General features: G+C 38.8%; 2 protein-coding genes and 1 long non-coding RNA gene across 5 annotated transcripts in view; 2 read left to right on the top strand and 1 right to left on the bottom strand.

The window, feature by feature from the left end:
* LOC126001558 (uncharacterized) overlaps positions 1-22,050 on the top strand; it is a 998,123-nt gene that overhangs the window by 734,340 nt on the left and 241,733 nt on the right. The window lies entirely within an intron of this gene.
* On the top strand, positions 74-1,916 carry SMIM15 (small integral membrane protein 15). The gene has a single exon (XM_049768830.1). It carries the CDS (start codon positions 258-260, stop codon positions 537-539), a length of 282 nt encoding a protein of 93 aa, XP_049624787.1. The 5' UTR covers positions 74-257; the 3' UTR covers positions 540-1,916.
* Positions 3,771-22,050, bottom strand: part of NDUFAF2 (NADH:ubiquinone oxidoreductase complex assembly factor 2) — a 179,912-nt gene continuing 161,632 nt past the window's right edge. Inside the window, exon 4 of the mRNA XM_049768825.1 lies at positions 3,771-4,140. Within this exon, the coding sequence (XP_049624782.1) occupies positions 3,889-4,140 (252 nt within the window). The 3' untranslated portion in view covers positions 3,771-3,888. The remainder of the gene's footprint in view (positions 4,141-22,050) is intronic.

Below are 22,050 nucleotides of genomic sequence, written 5' to 3'. Positions count from 1 at the left end.
ATACAAAATAATCTTGCTGGGCTGTAGTAATTGTACAGTGGGTAGGGTGATTGCCTTGCATCCATCCAATCCAACTTTGATTCCAGACCTGGGATGGTCCCCCAGGCACCACCAGGAGTGATCCCTGAGTAAAAAACTAAAAATAAACCCTGAGCACAGCCAAGTGTGGTCCCAAAATCAAATAAATAGAAACAACTTGTGAGTGATTAAGGAATTCTGAGTTGTCTATATGATGTAACATTTTCAAAATTTGATTAATGACGATCATTTGCCTCATTTCTCTCCCCTTCCTCTTTCCTAAGACTACCACAAAGATGTTTGATATCAAGTCTTGGGCTGCATATGTTGTGGAATGGGCTGCGAAGGATCCCTATGGCTTTCTTACAACAGTTATATTGGCCCTTACTCCACTGTTTCTAGCAAGTGCAGTATTGTCTTGGAAATTGGCCAAGATGATTGAGGCAAAAGAAAAGGAGCAAAAGAAGAAACAAAAACGACAAGAAAATATCGCAAAAGCTAAACGACTAAAAAAAGATTAAAAGAATAAACAAGGTTCTGTAACCAGAGGAAAATCATTTTGGAAAATTATGCAGCTTTGGAGGGACCCACTGAGGCTTCTTTCCTCGATTTTATGAGGCGGTTACTTAATAAGTGAAGTCTGAACATATGGATGATCATCATGTTCTAACCACCTACTGTAGCATCTTTGAGGCTTCCTGTTGAAGTCATTGTAAATACACATTTATTATGCCTACAATTTCTTCATAATTGACTTAGTCAGCTGCCATTTTGTAGCTTCTTTATTGACATGAAAACATCCAGTTGAGAAAAAATGATTTTTGATTATGAACAATATTCAAAGAATGGCTTTAAATGGGTTCCTGTTCTGGACAAAAAAATGTGGAAAAAATAAAAGAGAACTGATCTGAGGTGAAAGTATGCTATAGCTGAAAAGATAAAGTTTATTAACTATATCTTTTTGTGTTTGCTTATTTCTTAGAATATAATAATTTCTGGCTTTCTCAAAGCAAATATTAATCATGAGTACTTCTATTTTTTGCATTTTCTTTAAGATACTAGTAATGATCAGACATAAAAGTATTTTAAATCTAATTTTATAAAGAAATACATTATTTTGGCCATGTAGAATATCACCTACCAGGTATGGTAATTTTTGTACTTAAAGTAAGCACTGCCATTTTTTTAGAGATGACTTTGTTGAGTGATATTATGACTTAAAGCTTTCAGGAAGGGGCTTGGGATGTACCTCAGTGGTAGAACTCTTGCTTTGCGTGCATGATACCCTGAGTTGGATCCCTAACACCACAAAAATTAAAAAAGTAAAAATAGAACTTTCAGGAAAGATGCCAACCAAGCCTTGTAGTACCTTGAGCCAATTCCTACTTGTGCTAGTAATAGTAGTTAAAATGTCTTAACAATAATATATCTGACTGTATAGATACCTCTTTTTATTTCGTTTATTGATAAAACTCATGTAGTAGTCATGTTCTTTATTTTTGTATCAAACAGGTTCATGGAGTAAACATTTATAAAATTTACATCTAAGGGGTATTTAAAGAATAGCAGGTTAGCCATTCACCAAGTGTCAAAATCCGACTTCAAATTTGAAAATATTTGCTGAGCAGAACTAGTAGTTGGGTGAAAGCTAAATTATGCCAAAATGAAAAGGTGTTCTTGGAAATAAAGAGCAAAGAATGGATATTTCAGTTAAGCAATATAACTTTTTACCATTAAACCTGTTTTATATATGCATGGTCTAATTTTATTCATGTCAGTATTTAATAGTTTAATAACGTCTTCCGTTCCTATAATAAATTTTAAATCACAAGAATTCAAGTTTAATTTTTAAAATGAAACTAGATATTGAAATAAATTTGATACTTTTTTAATATAAAGAGTCTTCGAGTTTTCTTTTGAGTGGGAATAATCATTTAGGAACTCAAATTATGTTCTATGAGATAGGACTTTTCAAAGAATTATAAATTTGATTTTTAGTAAACTTACAAAAGTTGAGAGCATGTTTCCCAAATATAAGAAATCAGGAAGCTCCAAAAATGTCTATGGATTGGTTGAAATAACGTTTATCCTCATTTTAGGGCTTAATTCCTATTTGATGCTAATTCTGGACAGTGATAATTCAGTGTTCAGTTATAAGCTATTTAGATGATTGCTAAGATATGATTTTTTATTTTTTTTGGTTTTTGGGCCACACCCGACGTTGCTCAGGGGTTACTCCTGGCTGTCTGCTCAGAAATAGCTCCTGACAGGCACGGGGGACCATATGGGACACTGGGATTCGAACCAACCACCTTTGGTCCTGGATCGGCTGCTTGCAAGGCAAACACCGCTGTGCTATCTCTCCGGGCCCTAAGATATGATTTTTATAGTACTGAAATTAAAACCTAAAAAAATGTTTAATATTGTAGCCATGGGTGTCTCCAGACATCATAGTATCTATTTGAAGGAATATTTAGTAGAACTGACTGGCCCATGCATCTGCAGAGCCAGTTAAAGAAAAAGTACATTAAGATATATCTAAAATGTGTTTCAGTTTCTGCAATTGAAGTTTATTAAAGGTATTTAAATGCTTAGGGGGCCAGTTTATGGTTCAGCAAGCATGAGACAAGAGTTCAATCCCTGGTGCCACTCAGTGATCCTGGCAGCCCTGTTTGATCTGCCAGGGGGCTGGGAGATGGCTTAGGGGCTAACGTGCCTCTCTTGCAGCATGAGGCCATGGATTTCATCTGCATATACTGGGAGCAACACTGGCATCTGCTGTCAGTGACTTCTGCAATCCTGCCGCAAGTGTCTATTGGACTGCCATAGTCTGATGTGTGGGAACACTGATTTAATGATGTGACACCTGATTAGTTCCCCCCCAGATGTAGGTCAAAATTACTCACTTTCTCTCCCCCCCCCCCCGATGTAGGTCAAAATTTCTCTCTCTCTCTCTCTCTCTCTCTCTCTCTCTCTCTCTCTCTCTCTCTCCTCTCTCTCTCTCTCTCTCTCTCTCTCTCTCTCTCTCTCTCTCTCTCTCTCTCTCTCTCTCTCTCTCTCTCTCTCTCTCTCTCTCTCTCTCTCTCCCCCCACCCCCCAGATGTAGGTCAAACATTAAACCCCAAACAAACCAACATCTCTGGGAATAGGGATGTAACTTGGAATTAGAAGCACTGGGTTTGATTCTCCTCCACTTTTACACAAAGGAAAATGATGAGTGAACACACCTAACAGTGCAATCAGCTGTCTCAAAAATGATCTTTGGGAGACTAAGGGATGGAAAATTTTGAACATAGGAGCAAGGTCTATGATTTCTTACTCATTTACAGTTTCTTGGCCTCCACATGTTTTAACCAAGTTTATGGATAAAACTAGTGCTTTTGGATATGGATAAAATTAGCTTATGACTAGTGCTTTAAAATCTCCAGAAAGAAAGACAGCTTCTTTTTTTTTCCATCTTATATTTGTTTAGAAGAGAGCCTACTATACCCCTGTAATTTCTGTTGAGGTTTGGAAATAAATATAAAAATGTCCACTGAAATGTAATGAGCATTTACAATTAACATGCTACTCCTGGGAATAATCCAAGAAGGGGAAAAAAAATTCTCAAATACAGAATAATGACTACATCAAAGAAGGCCCTCATCCTAAATGTAGTTAAGTTTCTGTGTGAATAAACAGCTTCATAATTTCTTTTACACAATAAAAAAACGAATTCTTAAGCTTAATGGAGAACTATTGTACAATCAAAATAACAATGTAACCTTTTATTTGTTAAAAATAACACATATGGGGCCGGAGAGATAGCATGGAGGTAGGGCATTTGCCTTTCATGCAGAAGATCATTGGTTCAAATCCCGGCTTCAGCATTCACTGATTATGGCTCTTTCTATCTTGTGGCATCCAGGATCCTGGCTGAAAGGTTTTACCAGTGCTGGAGGGAGCCACTGAAGGCTCTTCTTTGCCATAGTACGGAGCAGATGCATGCCCTTTAATCTCAGTTTCCATTGGTGGGGCCAAAAGATTCCCGTTGCTCTCTTTACTGAAGAGTTTTTCCTTTGCATCCAATTCTTTACTTTTTATTACAATTTCTTCTCTGTACTTTTTATTCCTTAGTATTTCCTGCATGCACATGTAAATGAAAGAAGAGAATAAATTTCTAGTTCAAAGAATACCCAACATGCAGAAAATAAAACAGCAAATAATATGTTATGCACAGTTCTTGTATTTAATATATTGTATGTGCAGGTTATGCTTGAAAATTATAGTCTTTATTAGAAATAAACAACTATCTGTTGTATAAGATTTTATTCAAGAAGTGACACAAAGAAGTGATATAAATAGTGCACAAGAGAATTACAGTTATTCCGTCAAAGTTTCTAAATTTATTTTCAGCTTCAGAACTAATCAATAGTTACGTTTTTACTGGGAATGAAGGAAAGGTAAGATGGTCTTAGGGAAATCCTCAGGTCAATCTTCCTGGGAATTGAAGTTTCTATGGTCACCATATATAGTGCCAACAACCATGTCCTGCTGATCCTGCTGTCTCCCCTGGAATTCACAAAGGCAGTGAAGAGAAGACAGAGAGGAACCAGTATCCACATGCTAAGCTTAGGATCCAGTTCCAGAGAGGCAAGTGACCACTGGAAATGCTTTGTCAAATCAGTGCAAGCAAGCTGTACAATGCAGTCTGTCTCTCAGATTTGATCTGCTACTAGGATCTATATCTCAGACTGCAAAGAACCCACTGCTCTATTTCATGGAACACAAGACTTCCAGGTGAAAGAGGCATCATTGTTCTAGGTCTCATCAATAAAGAAAGGCATTTAAATGCTTCCATATTCTGATTTCCAGAGAAGTTACGATTTGTAAAGATGTGCACTTTCATATGAAAAATGGTAATTACATCTTTTTTATTGTCTTCTATCGTAATAATTATTTCTAACTGGGTGACTTAAACATGGGAGTAGGGTAGCATTTTTAACAGTACCTAAATTTCTGGTATGCATCTTTGAAAGTCTAATGTGTACATCCATTAAGATCACCTTAGAAAGTTCAACTGGGGGAAGACACAATTTTTTTTAATGTTCTCAAGGTCCAACCTGACTTTTGAGATTCATGAGGTGCCTGAATTAAAACAAGGCCTCTTCTATGAACAGTATGTGTTCTAGCTGGTTACCTCTGGTCTAAAATTCTATTCTTAAGGACAAATTTAATGTTCTTTTTAATTATATATTTTATTAATTTTACTCAACAAATTTATATTATAAAAGATTAATGGCAATGTAGTTCTTATATGATAACATTGGAAAAAATTTCAGCCAGGTGATTTATAAATTTTCAGTATTAAATAACAAAGGCAGGGTCAGAGATATAGTATGGAGTTAGGGCGTTTGCCTTGCATGCAAAGGATAGTGGTTCGAATCCGGGCAACCCATATAGTCCCCGAGCCTGCCAGGAGTGATTTCTGAGCATAGAGCCAGAAAGGAGTAACCTATGAGTGCTGCCGGGTGTGACCCAAAAACCAAAAACAAACAACAACAACAACAACAACAAAAAGACAAAGGCAATGTTTAAGAATTAAAATGCATCATGTAGCTTTTATATTTAAAAGTGAATAGCAGGGGCTGGAGCTGTGGACAAGCGGTAAGGTGTCGCGCTAGCCTAGGACGAACCACGGTTGGATTCCCCGCATTCTCATATGGTCCCCCAAGCCAGGATCGATTTCTGAGCGAATAGCCAGGAGTAACCCCTGAGCGTCACTGGGTGTGGCCCCAAACAAACAAACAAACAAGCAGTGAATTTCAGGTACTGGAGAAATAGCATGGCAGTAGGGCGTTTGCCTTGCACGCAAGCGATCCTGGATGGATGGTGGTTCGAATCCTGGTATCGCATATGGTCCTCCATACCTGCCAGGAGCAATATCTGAGCCAGGAGTAAACCCTGAGCTCCGCTGGGTGTGACCCACAAAGAAAAAAAAAAGTGAGGGGCCGGAGAGATAGCACAGCGGTATGGTGTTGGCTTTTATGCAGTGGATTCAGGAAAGACTGTGGTTCCAATTCCAGCATCCCATATGGTCCCCTATGCCTGCCAGGGGCATTTTCTGAGCACAGAGCCATGAATAACCCCTGAGTGCCAAAAACCAAAACCAAAATAAAACAAAACAAAAAAAGTGAATTTCAAGTAATAATAGTTTAGAAATGTGAACACTGATACTTAAAATCATATTTTTTCTTGTTCTGCTCTAAATTTGGATTCTTTTTTTTTAATTTTTATTGTGACCAAAGTGCATTACAAATCTTTCACCACATCATTTTAAAATCATATTTAGAACAGTGATTGTACCTGAATGGGAAATAAACAAGTCTGTTTTATTATAATGTTAAAAATCTTGTTTTTTACACAAAGAGGTTCCCATCAAGTGAATATTTATAACTACAGTAAAAGTGAGTTTATCTTTTTTTGGAGGGGGAGGCCCACACCCGGTGACATTCAGGGGTTACTCCTGTCTATGTGCTTAGAAATTGCTCCTGGCTTGGGGGACCATATGAGACGCTGGGGGACCAAACCGCAGTCCGTCCTAGGCCAGATGTGTGCAAGGCAAACACCCTACTTGCTGCACCACCACTCCAGCCCCAAAGTGAGTTTATCTTAATGAGTGTAAAAGAGGTTGAGAGTACCTAAACTTTATCTCTCATTACCCTGTCAATTCTCAGGTGAGACACCCCCAGGTATCACAAAGTCCCTCAAAATGATATTGGAAATAATGGAAATAGATGAAAATCCTTCTTCATCTCTGTATTTCTCAAGAACCACCATAAACTGCTGGGTCTTCAAGGAGGTTCTCTTGAGCAGAAAAAAGGGTTGAGTTGATTCCCATCACAATTAACAAATGCTACTAGGAACTGGTATGCAGTTTGGAAAAGAGGATCAGTCAGATCATCTGAGCTGCCTGGACTGACTTTATTTACTTCAGTTCCATTGCTGCAGCCTTACAGCTGTTATAAGCCCAAACTGTCTGCATAAAAAGAAATGAAGGGTAGAGAGCTATTCTTTCATTTTTCTACCTGGGCACTGTTTTGTTTTTTTTTACCAAGACAAATTTGCTAAGCCACATTCTTCTTTATATCAGCTATTTATGCAAATGAAAAGCCAACTTGAATGTTAATTATTTTAACATAGGAAGACGGATTAAAGATTTCAGAGTTGAAAACATGAAAACTATCATTTTTCTAGTAAAGAACTTCCTTTAAAATACACACACAAATTGTTACCAGACTTCTATTAATAGCTTCCAGAAAAATTAAACAGAACATAAATCACTTATGAAAGAAAACCTAGTTTTGTAAATATTTTGAATAGATTAAATGAAAGAAGTTAGGTGGAAAAAACTGGAATATGTAGACTTAAATCGGTTTTTGGCAAGCCTATTTTGTAGCAGAAATTATTCCACATTAAAAAAAAGGGCTGTTGGGGCCGGTGAGGTGGTGCTAGAGGTAAGGTGTCTGCCTTGCAAGTGCTAGCCAAGGAAGGACCGTGGTTCGATCCCCCAGCGTCCCATATGGTCCCCCAAGCCAGGGGCGATTTCTAAGCGCTTAGCCAGGAGTAACCCCTGAGCATCAAACAGGTGTGGCCCAAAAAAACAACAAAAAAAGGCTGTTGTATCTTATTATATCAATAACATTGTTTCATAATTTACTTCATATTGCTGTTTTCAATATTTTATTAAAACTTTTTTTAATAAGAGCACTGTGGTGACCATTTACAGAAATAGTTCTTTGACTCAACATAGTTTCCATTCCAAATCTACCTCTATTAGTTCTGACACTAAGTAGCATTTTTTTCTTTTAGTCTGCCTTATATAAATATTTATTTCAGTTTGGGGGTCATATCCAGAAATGCTCAGAAGTTACTCACTGGCTCTGCACTCAGAAATTACTTCTATTAGTGAAGGGGATAGAATTCTAATTAGCTGCATGCAAGGCATGCATGCATGATACCTTCTGTACATCACTTCGGCCCCTCTATAAATCTCTATACTTCAAATTCTAACTTAACATATATACTGTTAGGTCTTCTGAATGTTGCTTTATATTGCCAAGTACCTGGTTCTGCAGCAAGCCCACCTGCATACAAAACTCGGTTTTGTCATTTACTAGCTGTGTGACCCTATCCCCAAGTTTCAGCTTTCTCATGTTTCAAGGAGATAAAATATCTTCTTTGATGACTGCTGTAAAAACTAGGGAAGAACTGACTGATGGGCAGCAAACTACAGTAAAAAACTAGCAGGTGGACTAGAAACTGTTTATTCCATTAATCAAAGTAATATACCATGGGAGCTGGAGAGCTAGTATAGTAGATAGGATGCTTTCTTTCCAAGAGGATGATCTAAGATCAGTCCTCACAACCCGAGTCCCTTAAGCCCATCAGGAGTGATCTGTGAGCACAGAGCCAGGGGAATAAGCCCTGAGTGCCACAAACCAGAACAAGATGATCATATCAAACTTAGGAACTATTTTTGTTTTCAACTCAGAGTAGAACTAAAGTCACACTTACACTTTTGCTAAGTACTTAAATTTTTAACTTGCTAACTTGTAATATACAGTTAGGAAATACTTATTGGGAATATTTTTTAAATGAGAAACCTCCATATTAGTTACTCTCATTGTAGAAAGTAAACTGAATGATTAAGACTGTTGTGGAAGGGGCCGGAGAGATAGCATGGAGGTAAGCTATTTGCTTTGCATGCAGAAGGACGCTGGTTCGAATCCTGGCATCCCATATGGTCCCTGGAACCTGCCAGGAGCAATTTCTGAGCAGAGAGCCAGGAGTAACCCCTGAGTGCTGCCAGGTATGACCCAAAAACCAAAAAAAAAAAAAAAAAAAAAAGACTGCTGTGGGGAAAAAAGATCATTTTTCAGTGTGCAACAGCATCCAAGCAAAGTACCAACTCGTACCCATGGATCAAGAACAGAGGTGTTAGATATAATGTACTGGACTGAGAACAAAGCAGAGTGATTGATGCCACACTGGTCCTCCTTCCCTAATCAATTATGAAACAGGGCAAAAATTCAGATACAAAACAAAGTGCAGAGCCAGGACATTGATTCCCCAAGACAGGAGAAAAATGAGACAAGCCCTAAACTTCCTGCCTGAAGGCATACTTGGCTGCCGCATGAGTTGGGGATCTCCAAACAGAGGCTGACTATCTTGTTGAACAAAGGAGAGACAGACGGTTGGTTAGGAAGATGAAGGAAGTAAAGTTTGTATACTAGAATACATGGAGAAAGTTGTGAACACATGTGCATGGATCACACATGAGTGTTCAACTGAATATTAAGTTGTATATGCGTAGGGTGAGATTCTGCAAGGCCAGGAAGAACAAATTTTGAGTAAAATAAAGAATTGTGGGGGCTGGAGTGATGGCGCAGTGGGTAAGGTGTTTGTTTTGCACATGGCTGACTCAGGACGGACTGTGGTTCGATCCCCCAGCATCCCATATGGTCCCCCAAGCCAGGAGAGATTTCTGAGCGCATAGCCAGGAGTATCCCCTGAGTGTCAATGGGTGTGCTCCCCCTCACCCCAAAAAAAGAATTGTATTGGACTGCAAACTGAATCTTTCCTGCAACATTCAAGTTCTGAACAGCTGGGACATCTAGTGTAAAAACTTCAGAGTAAGAATGAACTAGCAAGAGTCAAGAAGTAATTCTGGATCACGCTGCCCACTTTGGTAGCCAAGTACTGTTATTCACATTTAAGTAAATTCAGATCCTAATATTCAGTTTCTCATTTACACTAGATATCTTGAAGTTTTTAATATTTAAATGTGATTAGTGGTTATTAATGTGATACTATAAAGTGGTGATGCAAAACATTTCCACAATTAGAAATTCCATGGGGCCAGAGAGATAGCATAGAGGTAGGGCATTTTCCTTGCATGCAACTGATCCAGGACAGACAGTGGTTTGAATCCTGGTATCCCCCATGTCTGCCAGGAGTGATTTCTGAGTGCAGAGCCAGGAGTAACCTCTGAGTGCTGCTGGGTGTGACCCAAAACCAAAACCAAATCCAAAAAAAAAAAAAAAAAGAAATTCCTATTTAGCTCCTACTGCACAACATACATCTAGATCCCCCTAACAGTACTTAAGTAGTAAGTCTCCAAAAACATGAATTAAATATCATGCAAGTTAAAGTAAGTCATTTTGGGGCCATACCCAGCAGTGCTCAGGGAACTAATTGTGGTGCAAGCAATACTTGAACTCCTTACTGTCTTTCCAGCCCTGAAACTGAGCATTTTTTAAAAGGAGAAAACAAAACCCAGAACATGAACAATGTAGTATTTTAATTTTCATCATGCTACCAAGAAGAAAAGTATGACCTAAAACCAGCAAACAGATATAGACCCAAACATGACAGAATGACTTAACTTTATAGATCAAGATTTTATTATACCTACTACCTTAAATCAATGACTTAAAAATGACATAGGGGCCAGAGAGATAGCATGGAGGTAGGGCGTTTGCCTTACATGTAGAAGGATGGCAGTTTGAATCCCAGCATCCCATATGGTCCCCCGAGCCTGCTAGGAGCGATTTTTGAGCGTAGAGCCAGAAGTAACCCCTGAGCGCTGCCGGGTGTGACCCAAAAACAAAAAAAGTGTCATTAGGAGAAAAGAAATACACTATTAAAAGAAATCAAACAGAACTTTTAGAGGTAAAAAATATAAATTAAAAAATGTAATAGAGGGGCCGGGAAGGTGGCGCTAGAGGTAAGGAGTCTGCCTTGCAAGTGCTAGCTTAGGACGGCAGTTAGATCCCCAGGCGTACCATATGGTTCCCCCAAGCCAGGGGCGATTTCTGAGCACAAAGCCAGGAGTAACCCCTGAGCGTCAAACAGGTGTGGCCCAAAAACCAAAAAAAAAAAAAAAAAAGTAATAGAAAAAAATGTAATAGATATGGTTTTTTTTTATTTGTTTGTTTTTGGGTCACACCCAGTGGCTGCGCTCAGGGGTTACTCCAGGCCCTAGGCTCAGAAATTGCTCCTGGCAGACTCAGGGTACCATATGGGATGCTGGGATTCAAACCACCGTCCTTCTGCATGCAAGGCAAATGCCTTGCTTTCATTCTATCTCTTTGTCCCAGTAATAGATATGTTTAATTAAAGATTAAATACTGCTGAAGAGAAAGATAAATACACTGTAAAAACAAGGCAACATAAACTTTTGAAGGAAGGCAGAAAAAACCTTAAAAACTCATCCAGATGGAGCCGGAGAGATAGCATGGAGGTAAGGCATTTGCCTTTCATGCAGAAGGATGGTGATTCGAATCCCAGCATCTGTGTCTGCCAGGGGCGATTTCTGAGCATGGAGCCAGGAGTAACCCCTGAGCACTGCCGGGTGTGACCCAAAAACCAAAAACAAACAAACAAACACTTCATCCAGAGATAGAGTGAATTGTAGAACAATAGAAAGTAGTCTAACATATTTGGAGCTGGAGTCAGAGAATGAGAAGAGAGGAGTAAGAGAAGAAATAATAAGTAAAAGGCTTTTATTTTATTTATTTTTTTTTTTTTTTGGTTTTTGGGTCACACCGGGCAGCGCTCAGAGGTTACTCCTGGCTCTACACTCAGAAAAAAAAAAAAAAGACATAAGGAGAAAAGAAATATACTATTAAAAAAAAAAAGTCAAACAGAACTTTTAGAGGTAAAAATATAAATTAGAAAATGTAATAGAAAAAAATGTAATAGATATGTTTTTTTTGTTTGTTTGTTTTTGGGTCACACCCGGCGGAGCCCTGGCAGGCTCGGGGGACCATAGGCTCAGAGGAACATATGGGATGCGAGGATTTGAACCACCTTCCTTCTGCATGTAGGGCAAATGCCTTACCTCCATGCTATCTCTCTGGCCCCACAGGTTTTTATTTTTATGATTTACTTATTGCCATGCTGGAGATTGAACTCATAAATATAAGGTAATTACTCTAACCACTTTACTACATTCTCTAGCCCTTAGAAGTATTTGTTAGGGCCTGAGAGATACCTTCATGGGTTAGAACACATTTTCTAAAATCAGGAGCCCTGACTCCTGGGTAGTAACTTGACCATGGAGCGGGTATAGCCCTTGAGCACTGCCATGTATGCCCCTCAACCAACTCTATTTTTCTTTTTTAAATAATAAGTGTGCTTATTTGTATCATCTGTATGTAAATAAAAACAACAATAGTTTTCACATTCTTAATCTCCTCCCCTATTTCTCTTAGAATCTCAATTTAGTCAACTGAGAATTCTTCTATACTTTATTTCTCTCCCTACCTCTCTCTCTTCTTCTATACTTTATTTCTCTCCCTACCTCTCTCCATATATATATATATATATATATATATATATATATATATATATATATATATAAATGTAGATTACAATGGTATGGTATGATACTCATGTTAAAGATAAAATTCCTAATGACAGACTTCAAAATTATTTGATAAAAGAAATAAAATAGAGCTAATAATGGCCATCCTTTTATTCTGGAATTGTAAAGCTTGTTTTAAAAATACTATAAAATCTGTCTCTTAATTGCTACTTTGACTCCACACATCTCTGGAGGTTAGTATTTACCTGCTCTCCATTTGACTTAAAAAATAAATGGCTCAGCTCTATGACCTAAGTGATGCGGTGGCTGAGCTGACCCAGGTAGGTGCAGTCTTTGGGCCTAAATCTCTGTAGACTTCTCAGGACTGAAGTAGGCTGAGTCCCTGCCCTGTTGGAAGGCCCAGCACCCACCCACACACAACTCCCACTGGCATATTTACAGCCCTGCTAAGCTGACTTATTGCTGAATCATCCCACTTCCACAGCTCCCAGAGCACATGGCTGTGTACTGATAGTCCAGTAGGCATGCAGCCAACTGGATGGGAAAGTTACGTAGAAGCCCACTAAATTCAATGAGCAAAAACAACAAAGAAGTCTCTACTAGCACCTAACAGCTCAATAAATACTCAATGACTTTTGTAACACGATCATATGATATATGTTATAAAAACCAATTACTTTGTGCCTTATAAGGGGTCAAGCTGGAGGTGGTGGGTAACTTAGGACATTGGTGCAGGAAAGGTCCATCAATGGGGTGTTGTTGGAATACTGAATACCTGAAACAACTGTATTGTGGACAAAATTGTAAATCTCAGTGTTTAAGTTTTCAAACATTAAAAGAAAATAAGAATGCATACAATATACAACCATATTTAAACTTATGTATAAAATACATCTCAAAAATAGACAAATACTGGGTGTTCTCACTTAGCTGTGATATACAGAGAAACAAGACAAGGGAATGGAAGATATCAAACGATGAAAAATCCTTAACCATGGATTATAGAAACAAGATGCCAAGGAAGGAATAGAATGGGGTGAGGGCAGGCTGGAGGTGGTATGAGGAGGTGGGCTGGTGACAACTGGGTACTGCCAAGGGTTTTGGACATTAGGTAATAAAGAAGTGAGGTAGCTAGTTATATGTCAAAACCTTAGGAGTGGATACTAGTGTAAGCATATGTAACTAGTGTTACCAAACTATAGTAAGTAAGTGACAAAAAAAACAAAAGTTTGCTAAAGAGGCAAGGTGGGCTGGGGAGAGGGAGGGAACCTTGGTGGAAGAACACCTGACACTTGTGGTGAGTTTGAAATGGAATGATGAATGCCTACAACAGTTATTAACAGTTTTGTATATCACTGTTCCTAAAGACAAGCAAACAAGCAAAAAAAAAAAAAACCCACAAAAAATATAAATTCAACAGTGCTTTATTGTTAGAAATTTTACTCTATTCAAAACCAAATCAATCTTATAGCTAATAATATGAGATCTAAGGTGCTCAACTCTCCTTTAAAATCTTTCATGATAATAAAGCCAGATTATGGGTCCAGTGCGATAACACAGCAGGTAGGGCATTTGCCTTGCATGCGGCTGATCTGGGTTTGATCCTCAGCATCTTACATGGTTTCCCCAGATAAATTTTTGAGCACAAAGCCAGGAATAATCCCTAAGCACTACCAAGTGTGGCTCCAAAACAAATAACAAAAAACAGAACAAAACAAAACAAAACCCCCATAAAACCAGGGCTATCTCATAATAATCAAATCATATTCCATACAATAAAAAAGTTTTGTCAAGTATACTTCGGGAAACAATGTAACTGAACATGATAAATAAGCAAGTATTTTTATGGCTAAAGCTTAATGTATTTCTCTATTTTTATTACCACTGGAACCAAATACATACATTTCAAAGTACATATCTGATGAAATATAATAAAAGTTTTAGTTTTAAAAACAAATCACTCAAAAACAATCAATTTCTTTTTTTCCACATTTGTTCCAGGGCTGTACCTGGCAGTATTCAAGGGCCTCATTCCCAATTCAATACTTGGAGGCTACAGGGGACCAGACGGAGCTGAGTATCGAAGCTGGTCTGTAGGAGGCAACACAGGCATTCTAGTCTTTTAAGCTATCTCCACATCCTAAAGATCAGCTTTCTGAAATATTTAAATTACAAAATACATTATTTCCAATCCATACAGGCTTTACCTCTTGCAAGACATATGCCAATGTAGCTGACTTTGACAGTACCATTAATTTCTTATTATAATTTGACTATACATATCAAAAATTAATCTTATTTTAATAAAATTAGAAAATATGCATAATTATAGTCAATCTAAGAAAAAAGCATTTTGAAGGAAATAAAAAAGTTTAGAAAAAAGATTACAAGAAGTGAAAATTTGGCAAGATCTATGTTCCAGTTCCCCAAACCATAGACATTTGGTTACTGTAAGATAACCTCATGCAGAAAGGAGCCTCCCCAAATATGCCACACACCCCTTCTTCACCCCACAATCAACATAATTATAGTGGGAATTTGGTGTACAACTGCTTCAAAATGTTCTAAGCTGAATATTCTTATTTTTTTCTCAGTGTCAATTTTGTTACATGCCAAGAAACAATTCAGGCCTAGCAAGTGTGATAGCAATGCTGGAGCTTGAAAATATTGCCAAATTGTTTAATTAAACTACATTTTCTAGTTCTACAAGTTGGACTGCCAGGATGAAATAATAAGTTATTAGATCACCCTTTTTCAATCTCTGAGAGAGAAGAGAGGGAAGGGGGAGGTGCAAAGGTCACCTGAAGGTACTCTGTGTACAGGCCCATGGCAATGCCTGTTAGATTAGTAATCAAGAATGAATTTAATCTTGCGTGAATGGGAGTGGAAACAAAAGGGTAAATGACACAGCTTAGGTTAGTGTGATAGCACCATGTTGCTAAGAAATCTATTAGAATAAAGCAATCATCAAGCAGATTCTGCTTCAGCAGGAGCTGCTCCCGCTAATGTGCTCTTGCCAATTACTAGACTGCCTCTGCCAAATCACTGTCACATTTAATTTATTCACATTCAAATCTATTGCGAACATCCTTTGATCAATTACAATAACAAAAATGTACCCTGAGTTTTGTTGTTTTGACATGTGTTCTTGAACTCATTGCCTCTTGAAAAAAAAACCACATTTCTAATTGCAAAAGTTTATCTCATCTTGGGAATATAGCTCAGTAGCAGAGTCTGCTATGCACATCTAAGACTCTGGGTTGGATCCTCAGTGAAGTAAAAGAAAAAAAACAAAGATTTTTTTTGTTTGTTTGTTTTTTGGTTTTTGGGTCACACCCAGCGGCACTCAGGGGTTTCTCCTGGATATGTGCTCAGAAATTGCTCCTGGCAGGCATGGGGAACCATATGGGATGCCAGGACCACGGCTGATCCTGGGTCGGCTGCTTGCAAGACAAGTGCCCTACCACTGTGCTATCTCTCCGGCCCCAAAACAAAGATTGATCTTAACAGTCCCTGCTAGTTGAGAGAACTGTAAAGTCTGTTTATATTCTTCTTTGGCTAGGAGTTTTTGGCATTGTGTGTTTTTCCCCCTTATTTAAACTAAAGCCAAATTAATCATTAAATCTCAAAATGTTACTACAATGAACTAATTACAGAACTCAAAGCCATTAATTTTATTGCAGGTGGCAATTCCTTTATTAAATGAACTTCTGGCCAGAGAGAAAGAGAGAGAGTACAGTGGGTAAAGAGCCTGCCTTGCTTTCAGCTAACTCAGGTCTGACCCCTGGCACTGTATTATGATCCCAAGATCCTTGAGCAGTCAGGACAAAGCCTTGAGCAAGTTGAGTGTGGCTCCCCTCAGTGGAAAAAAAAGAGATTCCAATTATGGGTCTGGGTAGGGAAAGACTTTCGAGTATAAAGAAATAAATTTTTTTTGTTTTGTTTTTTGGGCCACATCCATTTGATGCTCAGGGGTTACTCCTGGCTATGCGCTCAGAAATCGCTCCTGGCTTGGGGGGACCATATGGGACGCCGGGGGATTGAACCGCGGTCTGTCCTACGCTAGCACTTGCAAGGCAGACACCTTACCTCTAGCGCCACCTTCCCGGCAGACATAATTAATGGAAAAAGAAAGCTAGAAACCAGAGCAGTAATACAAAGTGTATGGTGCTTGTCTTGCATGATGTCAACATAGGTTCAGTGCTCTATATCCTATATGGCTCCTCAAACATCACAAGTATTGATTACCAAGTGCAAAGCCAGAAGTAATTCCTATTGGTATGTCCAAAACAAAAACAGCAGCAGCAGCAACAACAACAATCCCTCCCCCACAAAAGAGGAAATGTTATGGCTAAGTGCCCATTAAAAAAAAGAAACATGGGAGCCAGAGAGACAGTTCAGTGGCTACGGTGTTTGTCTTGCATTTGGCTGAACAGGGTTTAATCCCAGCATCACATGTGGTTCCTCAAGCCAAGAGTGATCCCTGACACAGAGCCAGGAGTAAGCCCTGTGCACTGCCAGGTGTGATTGCCCAAAACCAAACAAATCAAAACATCATCATAGTCATTTTACTTTAGTTCTGTTTATTTCACTTGCCCTGATGGGAAGGAAATAATCCCTCGGAGAGAAGGGACTTCAGGTCCCCGTGGCTTCATAGACTTGGCTTCCGAGAACAGGAAAGAATGGCTGAGAGACTGAGACCTGGAGGAAAGAGGGTCCCTCTACTACTGATCGCTAACATTTGCTCAACTGCTATGTGCCAACTGGAATAGAGTTCATGCTCCTAGATTGTGGAGAGAAGAGAGGGGTTGAGCAAAAAAGAAAGATGAAAAAAAAAAAATGAAGCAGCTGCTTAGTCTAGCTAAGACAATGAAAATGTTATGGATGGAGGCTGCCCTCTCACAACCTAGAGTTAAGAAAACTATCCCTGACACCAGAAAAGGACTGTAGATCTTCCAAGATCTATTTATTCATTCATGCCTTTTTATACTTTCATTAGAAAAAGCATAAATATTAGCGATAATTTTTTTTTTTTTTTTTTTTTTTTTTTTTTTTGTGGTTTTTGGGTCACACCCGGCAGTGCTCAGGGGTTATTCCTGGCTCCAGGCTCAGAAATTGCTCCTGGCAGGCACGGGGGACCATATGGGATGCCGGGATTCGAACCGATGACCTCCTGCATGAAAGGCAAACGCTTTACCCCCATGCTATCTCTCCGGCCCCAATATTAGCGATAATTTAAAGCCCCAGGGATACAGAGAACCAAACTCCTTTCTTTTGTATCAGAAACTGCCCTTCATGAGGACAGGTAAATAAAAAGGCTTGCTGGCACACAGATTTAGCCAGGAGTCAAGGCAGGAAAAAGGTGGCGAAGCACAAATGGCCAGTGATATGGCAAAATGCATGGTGGGGTTCTTTGCATTTTTCTCAGTCACTTCTTCTTTAATCCATTCATTGTTATGAGTCCCATGTGTGCTAAGGGTAAAGAGTTAAAAGATACCAATATTACCCTCACAATCTAGGGAAAGAGGTAAAAAATTAACAAGAAAGGTTCTAAGATAATACTAAGCAAAGAATGTTATCAAACTGTAGATGAGACAAAGATTCTATTCTTATCCACAGGATGGGAAGGCATAGGGTGTTAGAAATGACTTCCTAGAAGAAAGGCCAAGTCTTAACACTAGGAATCAGGGTTCACTCCTGGTGGTGTAAGGGTGCAGAGATTGAACCTGGGTCATCCTTATGCAAAACTAGCACCTTACCCACTGTACTATCTCTCTGGCCCCCAATTCTGATTTTTAGAATACAGTATTAGGATGTTTAAATTTTTATCCTGGAAGTCATGGTGCAACAGTTTAGATTTTGAAGCAAGAACAGAATTTACATATTAAAAAAGTAGGATTCAGTTAAATTTGAATAGAAAACAAAAAGATTCAATACAGTTACTATATATAGAGGGAGGCAAAAATGATTATTGCTTAAAGCTTATATTTATTTTCTTTTTTTTTCTATTTTATTTTTGAGCTATACCCAGTAATCCTCAGGGGCTATCCCTGCTAGTATATGGGGAATAATATAGGGTGCTGGAGGTTGAACTAGTGTTGGTTGCATACAAGGCAAGTTCCTTACCTCCTCTGATATCTCTCTAGCCCCTGAAGTTTAAGTTTAACTTGTTGCTCTGTGTTTTTAATCTGTGAACTCTGATGGTCATGGCATGAGATGTACATGCTTATAACATATTTTATAATGACAACTGTGGAAGTAAATTGGGAGAAGCAAGATTAGAATAGAGAATCTAGTTAAGATTCTAAAGCAGGGGGCCGGGAAGGTGGCGCTAGAGCTAAGGTGTCTGCCTTACAAGCGCTAGCGTAGGACGGACCTCGGTTCGATCCCCCGGCGTCCCATATGGTCTCCCCAAGCCAGGGGCGATTTCTGAGCTCATAGCCAGGAGTAACCCCTGAGCGTCAAACGGGTGTGGCCCAAAAACCAAAAAAAAAAAAAAAAAAAAAGATTCTAAAGCAGAAATATGAGAAGTCATTAGAGAAGGAATCATGACAATAACAATGAGATGGAAGGAAAATCAGATGAAGATATTCAAAAGGAGCAAAGTCTTGGTTACCAAAAATGTGGAGGTAAAAGAGACCAAGAAAACACTCAAGCTTTTGTTGAAAGATAACAAGTGCCATGAAATTTCCCCTTTCAGACATTCCAAATCTGAGAACTTGTAAAATATTCAAATTTTCTATTGAAATACAAAATATTCAAATACTAGACTGAAGCAAATCAGTCTAGTGTTAAAAGCCCCTTTTCCTTTTCTATACTCAACAAATAAAATTTTTCCTGGATGTATGAAATACTACTTTATAAATGTTGAAGAATATGAATTTTACATATTTTTAGGCTCGACTATTCCACCAACTTCAGAATCATGTTGTCAGTTGTCCTACTGAAGTATTCACTTGATATCTAGTGGGCATTTTAGGTAAGTCCAAATTTCTTTTTTTTTTTTTTTTCTTTTTTTGGTTTTTGGGCCACACCCGGTGATGCTCAGGGGTTACTCCTGACTGTCTGCTCAGAAATAGCTCCTGGCAGGCATAGGGGACCATATGGGACACCGGGATTTGAACCAACCACCTTTGGTCCGGTTGCTTGCAAGGCAAACGCCGCTGTGCTATCTCTCCGGGCCGGTATCTCCAAATTTCACTGAAGCTCAGAAGACATGCTTTTAGTCACGAGGCTGGCTTAAACTTGAAATGGAAGCTTCTGCCTCCTTTATGTTCTGCACCTCTCTGACTGTTTTGCAGTTGCCAGCAAGCTGCATGCAGGACTCAGCACACAGGTGGGCTCACTATACAATGCCTGATGACAGCAGCTCCCCTCACCCTGATCAGCTTTGCCTTATTTGGATCTCAGTCTAGTCCCTTTCTTTGCAAGCTAAGACAGAGGTAAGCAAGTACATAGGGAGAGGACATTCAGTTGGCTGGCAGCCTGGAATAGTGAAACCATAATCTCAGAGTAACCTCAAAGATAGCAAATGTCTACCACAAGGCAAGCTGTTAGACGGAGGCAAAAGATACAGACTCATCCTCTTAGTGGGAAGCAGCACTTCAATTGCATCAGCTAAATCAACGTCCTTCCATGACTAACAGGGTTTCATTTTCCCCTTACTATCTACATTTAGTTAGGACCAAATCTGAACTATTGAGCCTCCAAATAGTTCTTAAGTTGTTCCATTCTCTCCATCTCCTTGGCCAATAATATTTGGATTCTCTATGATCTAATATTTAAACAACTGACCATTCATGCCACTTCCACTAACAACCTGTTCACTTAGAAACAAACCCAAATTTATCCAGAGCAGACACGGAGTCTATACAAGCAGCTCCTGTTTCAAGGAAGGTCTGACTTGCTTCTCAACTTAGAGAATGTGGTGAGAAGCAGCGACTACTACAGGGTCATATTATGGCTAATTAAAAGATACCAGCAATGTATCCAGCAGATTACTCTAACATATTTATATTTTACTACAGATTGTTCTTAGTTTATGCTACATTGCTTATTTAGGACAAATTTGAGAAGATTTCTAGAAGTTATATTTTCTAGAAAGGCAGCAAATAGATACATATATATTTTGCTAATCACAAAGAAGTGAGTAGGGGGTCTGGGGCATGCTTAGAAGTAGATGTATATGGGGCTGGAGTGGTGGCGCAAGTGGTAGGTCATTTGCCTTGCACACTCGATCCCCGGTGTCACATATGGTCCCCAAGCCAGGAGTGATTTCTGAGAGCATAGCCAGGAGTAACCCTTGAGCATCACTGGGTGTGCCCCCCTCAAAAAAAAGTAGATGTATATATGAGGCCCTGGTTTCAATCATTGGCACAATAAATACTACAAAGGAGTGAGTAGATTTTTTCCCCTTCCCTTGGCGGTGGTGGTGCTGTGTGTGTGTGTGCGCATGTGTACCCTAGACATTTGGCATAATGACTTGGCTTAGACTCCACTTGATTCAACATTGACTATTCACCCCTGAACCAAGGATACCACCTATGAAAACAAACATGGTTTCCCATACCAGTACCAGGAACATAAATTCAACCAAGGAAGGCCCCACTACCACCATGGCACTGACTTACTCCAAAAACAGTTCTTATATCACCCTGACAACCAGGCAACAGCAATAGTCTGCTTTTAGGCAGAATTCTCTGCAATGTTAAATGATGGAGAGACGGAACCAGAAGACACTGCACACCACCCGGTCTTTGACACAGGACCTGTACAGAAACAAGGATCTATAACTACAGAAACCCGACAGCAACAACTGTAAAACTGAAGAGCTGACCATCGAGAATGACTAGGGGGATGAACAACTGAGTATGCATGGAGTCTTGAGTTGGTCTTATGCCAAAGTGCTTTGGGGGTAAGATCTCCCTGATTTTTAGGTCAAAGGTGTTTATTTCCAATTTCTTCCATATTTTGCTGTGCCTACGCAAACAATTCCCATACACACACACTTCCTTTTTTTTTTTTTAGTGTATTTCCCATCTCTGGAGGAAAAAAAAATGGGAGCATACTAAACCTTCGGCTATTGCATTAATGACTTTATCGGTGATAACAATAACTTTCACAAATATAACTGCTAATGAACTCTCTCCTGTTCTTATTCCAGTTTTTAAATTCTCTATTCTCTATTGCTAATAACTTTGCTTTCTGTCATCCTGAAACAAATGTACTATGATCAATTATGTCAACAATGTGATACATTTTCTTTAAATAATAAAAAATAAAAATATGGTCATTTTGACAATATTAATCCTTTTGATCCATAAATAAGGGATGCGTTTCCTTCCCTGTGTCTTCTTTTATATTTTTTTAGTAGTGGCTTATAGTTTGGTTTTACTTTTTGTAAAACTTTCACAGCTTTTGTTAAAGTGACTGCCCATTACTTGATTTTTTGTTTGTTATTTAATTTATTTTTATTCATAGTTCCTATTGTTTTCTCTTTCTATTCTCATTATTTCTTTTTTTTTTCAAGCAAAAAACAAAAATTTTTTTTATTGTGGTTGAAGTGAATTACAATTCTCTCATAGTAATATTTGAGACACATAGTGACAATGAGTGAGGGGCATTCCCACCACCAGTGTTGTCCTCCCTCCACCTCTTTCCCA

This window comes from Suncus etruscus, chromosome 2 (genome assembly GCF_024139225.1).
Source record: "Suncus etruscus isolate mSunEtr1 chromosome 2, mSunEtr1.pri.cur, whole genome shotgun sequence".
Lineage (NCBI taxonomy): Eukaryota > Metazoa > Chordata > Mammalia > Eulipotyphla > Soricidae > Suncus > Suncus etruscus.
This window is presented reverse-complemented; position numbering and strand designations above follow the sequence as displayed.

Excerpts from the sequence above, each read along its gene's own strand:
- SMIM15 (XM_049768830.1), top strand. The coding sequence starts at position 258 with ATGACGATCATTTGCCTCATTTCTCTCCCCTTCCTCTTTCCTAAGACT.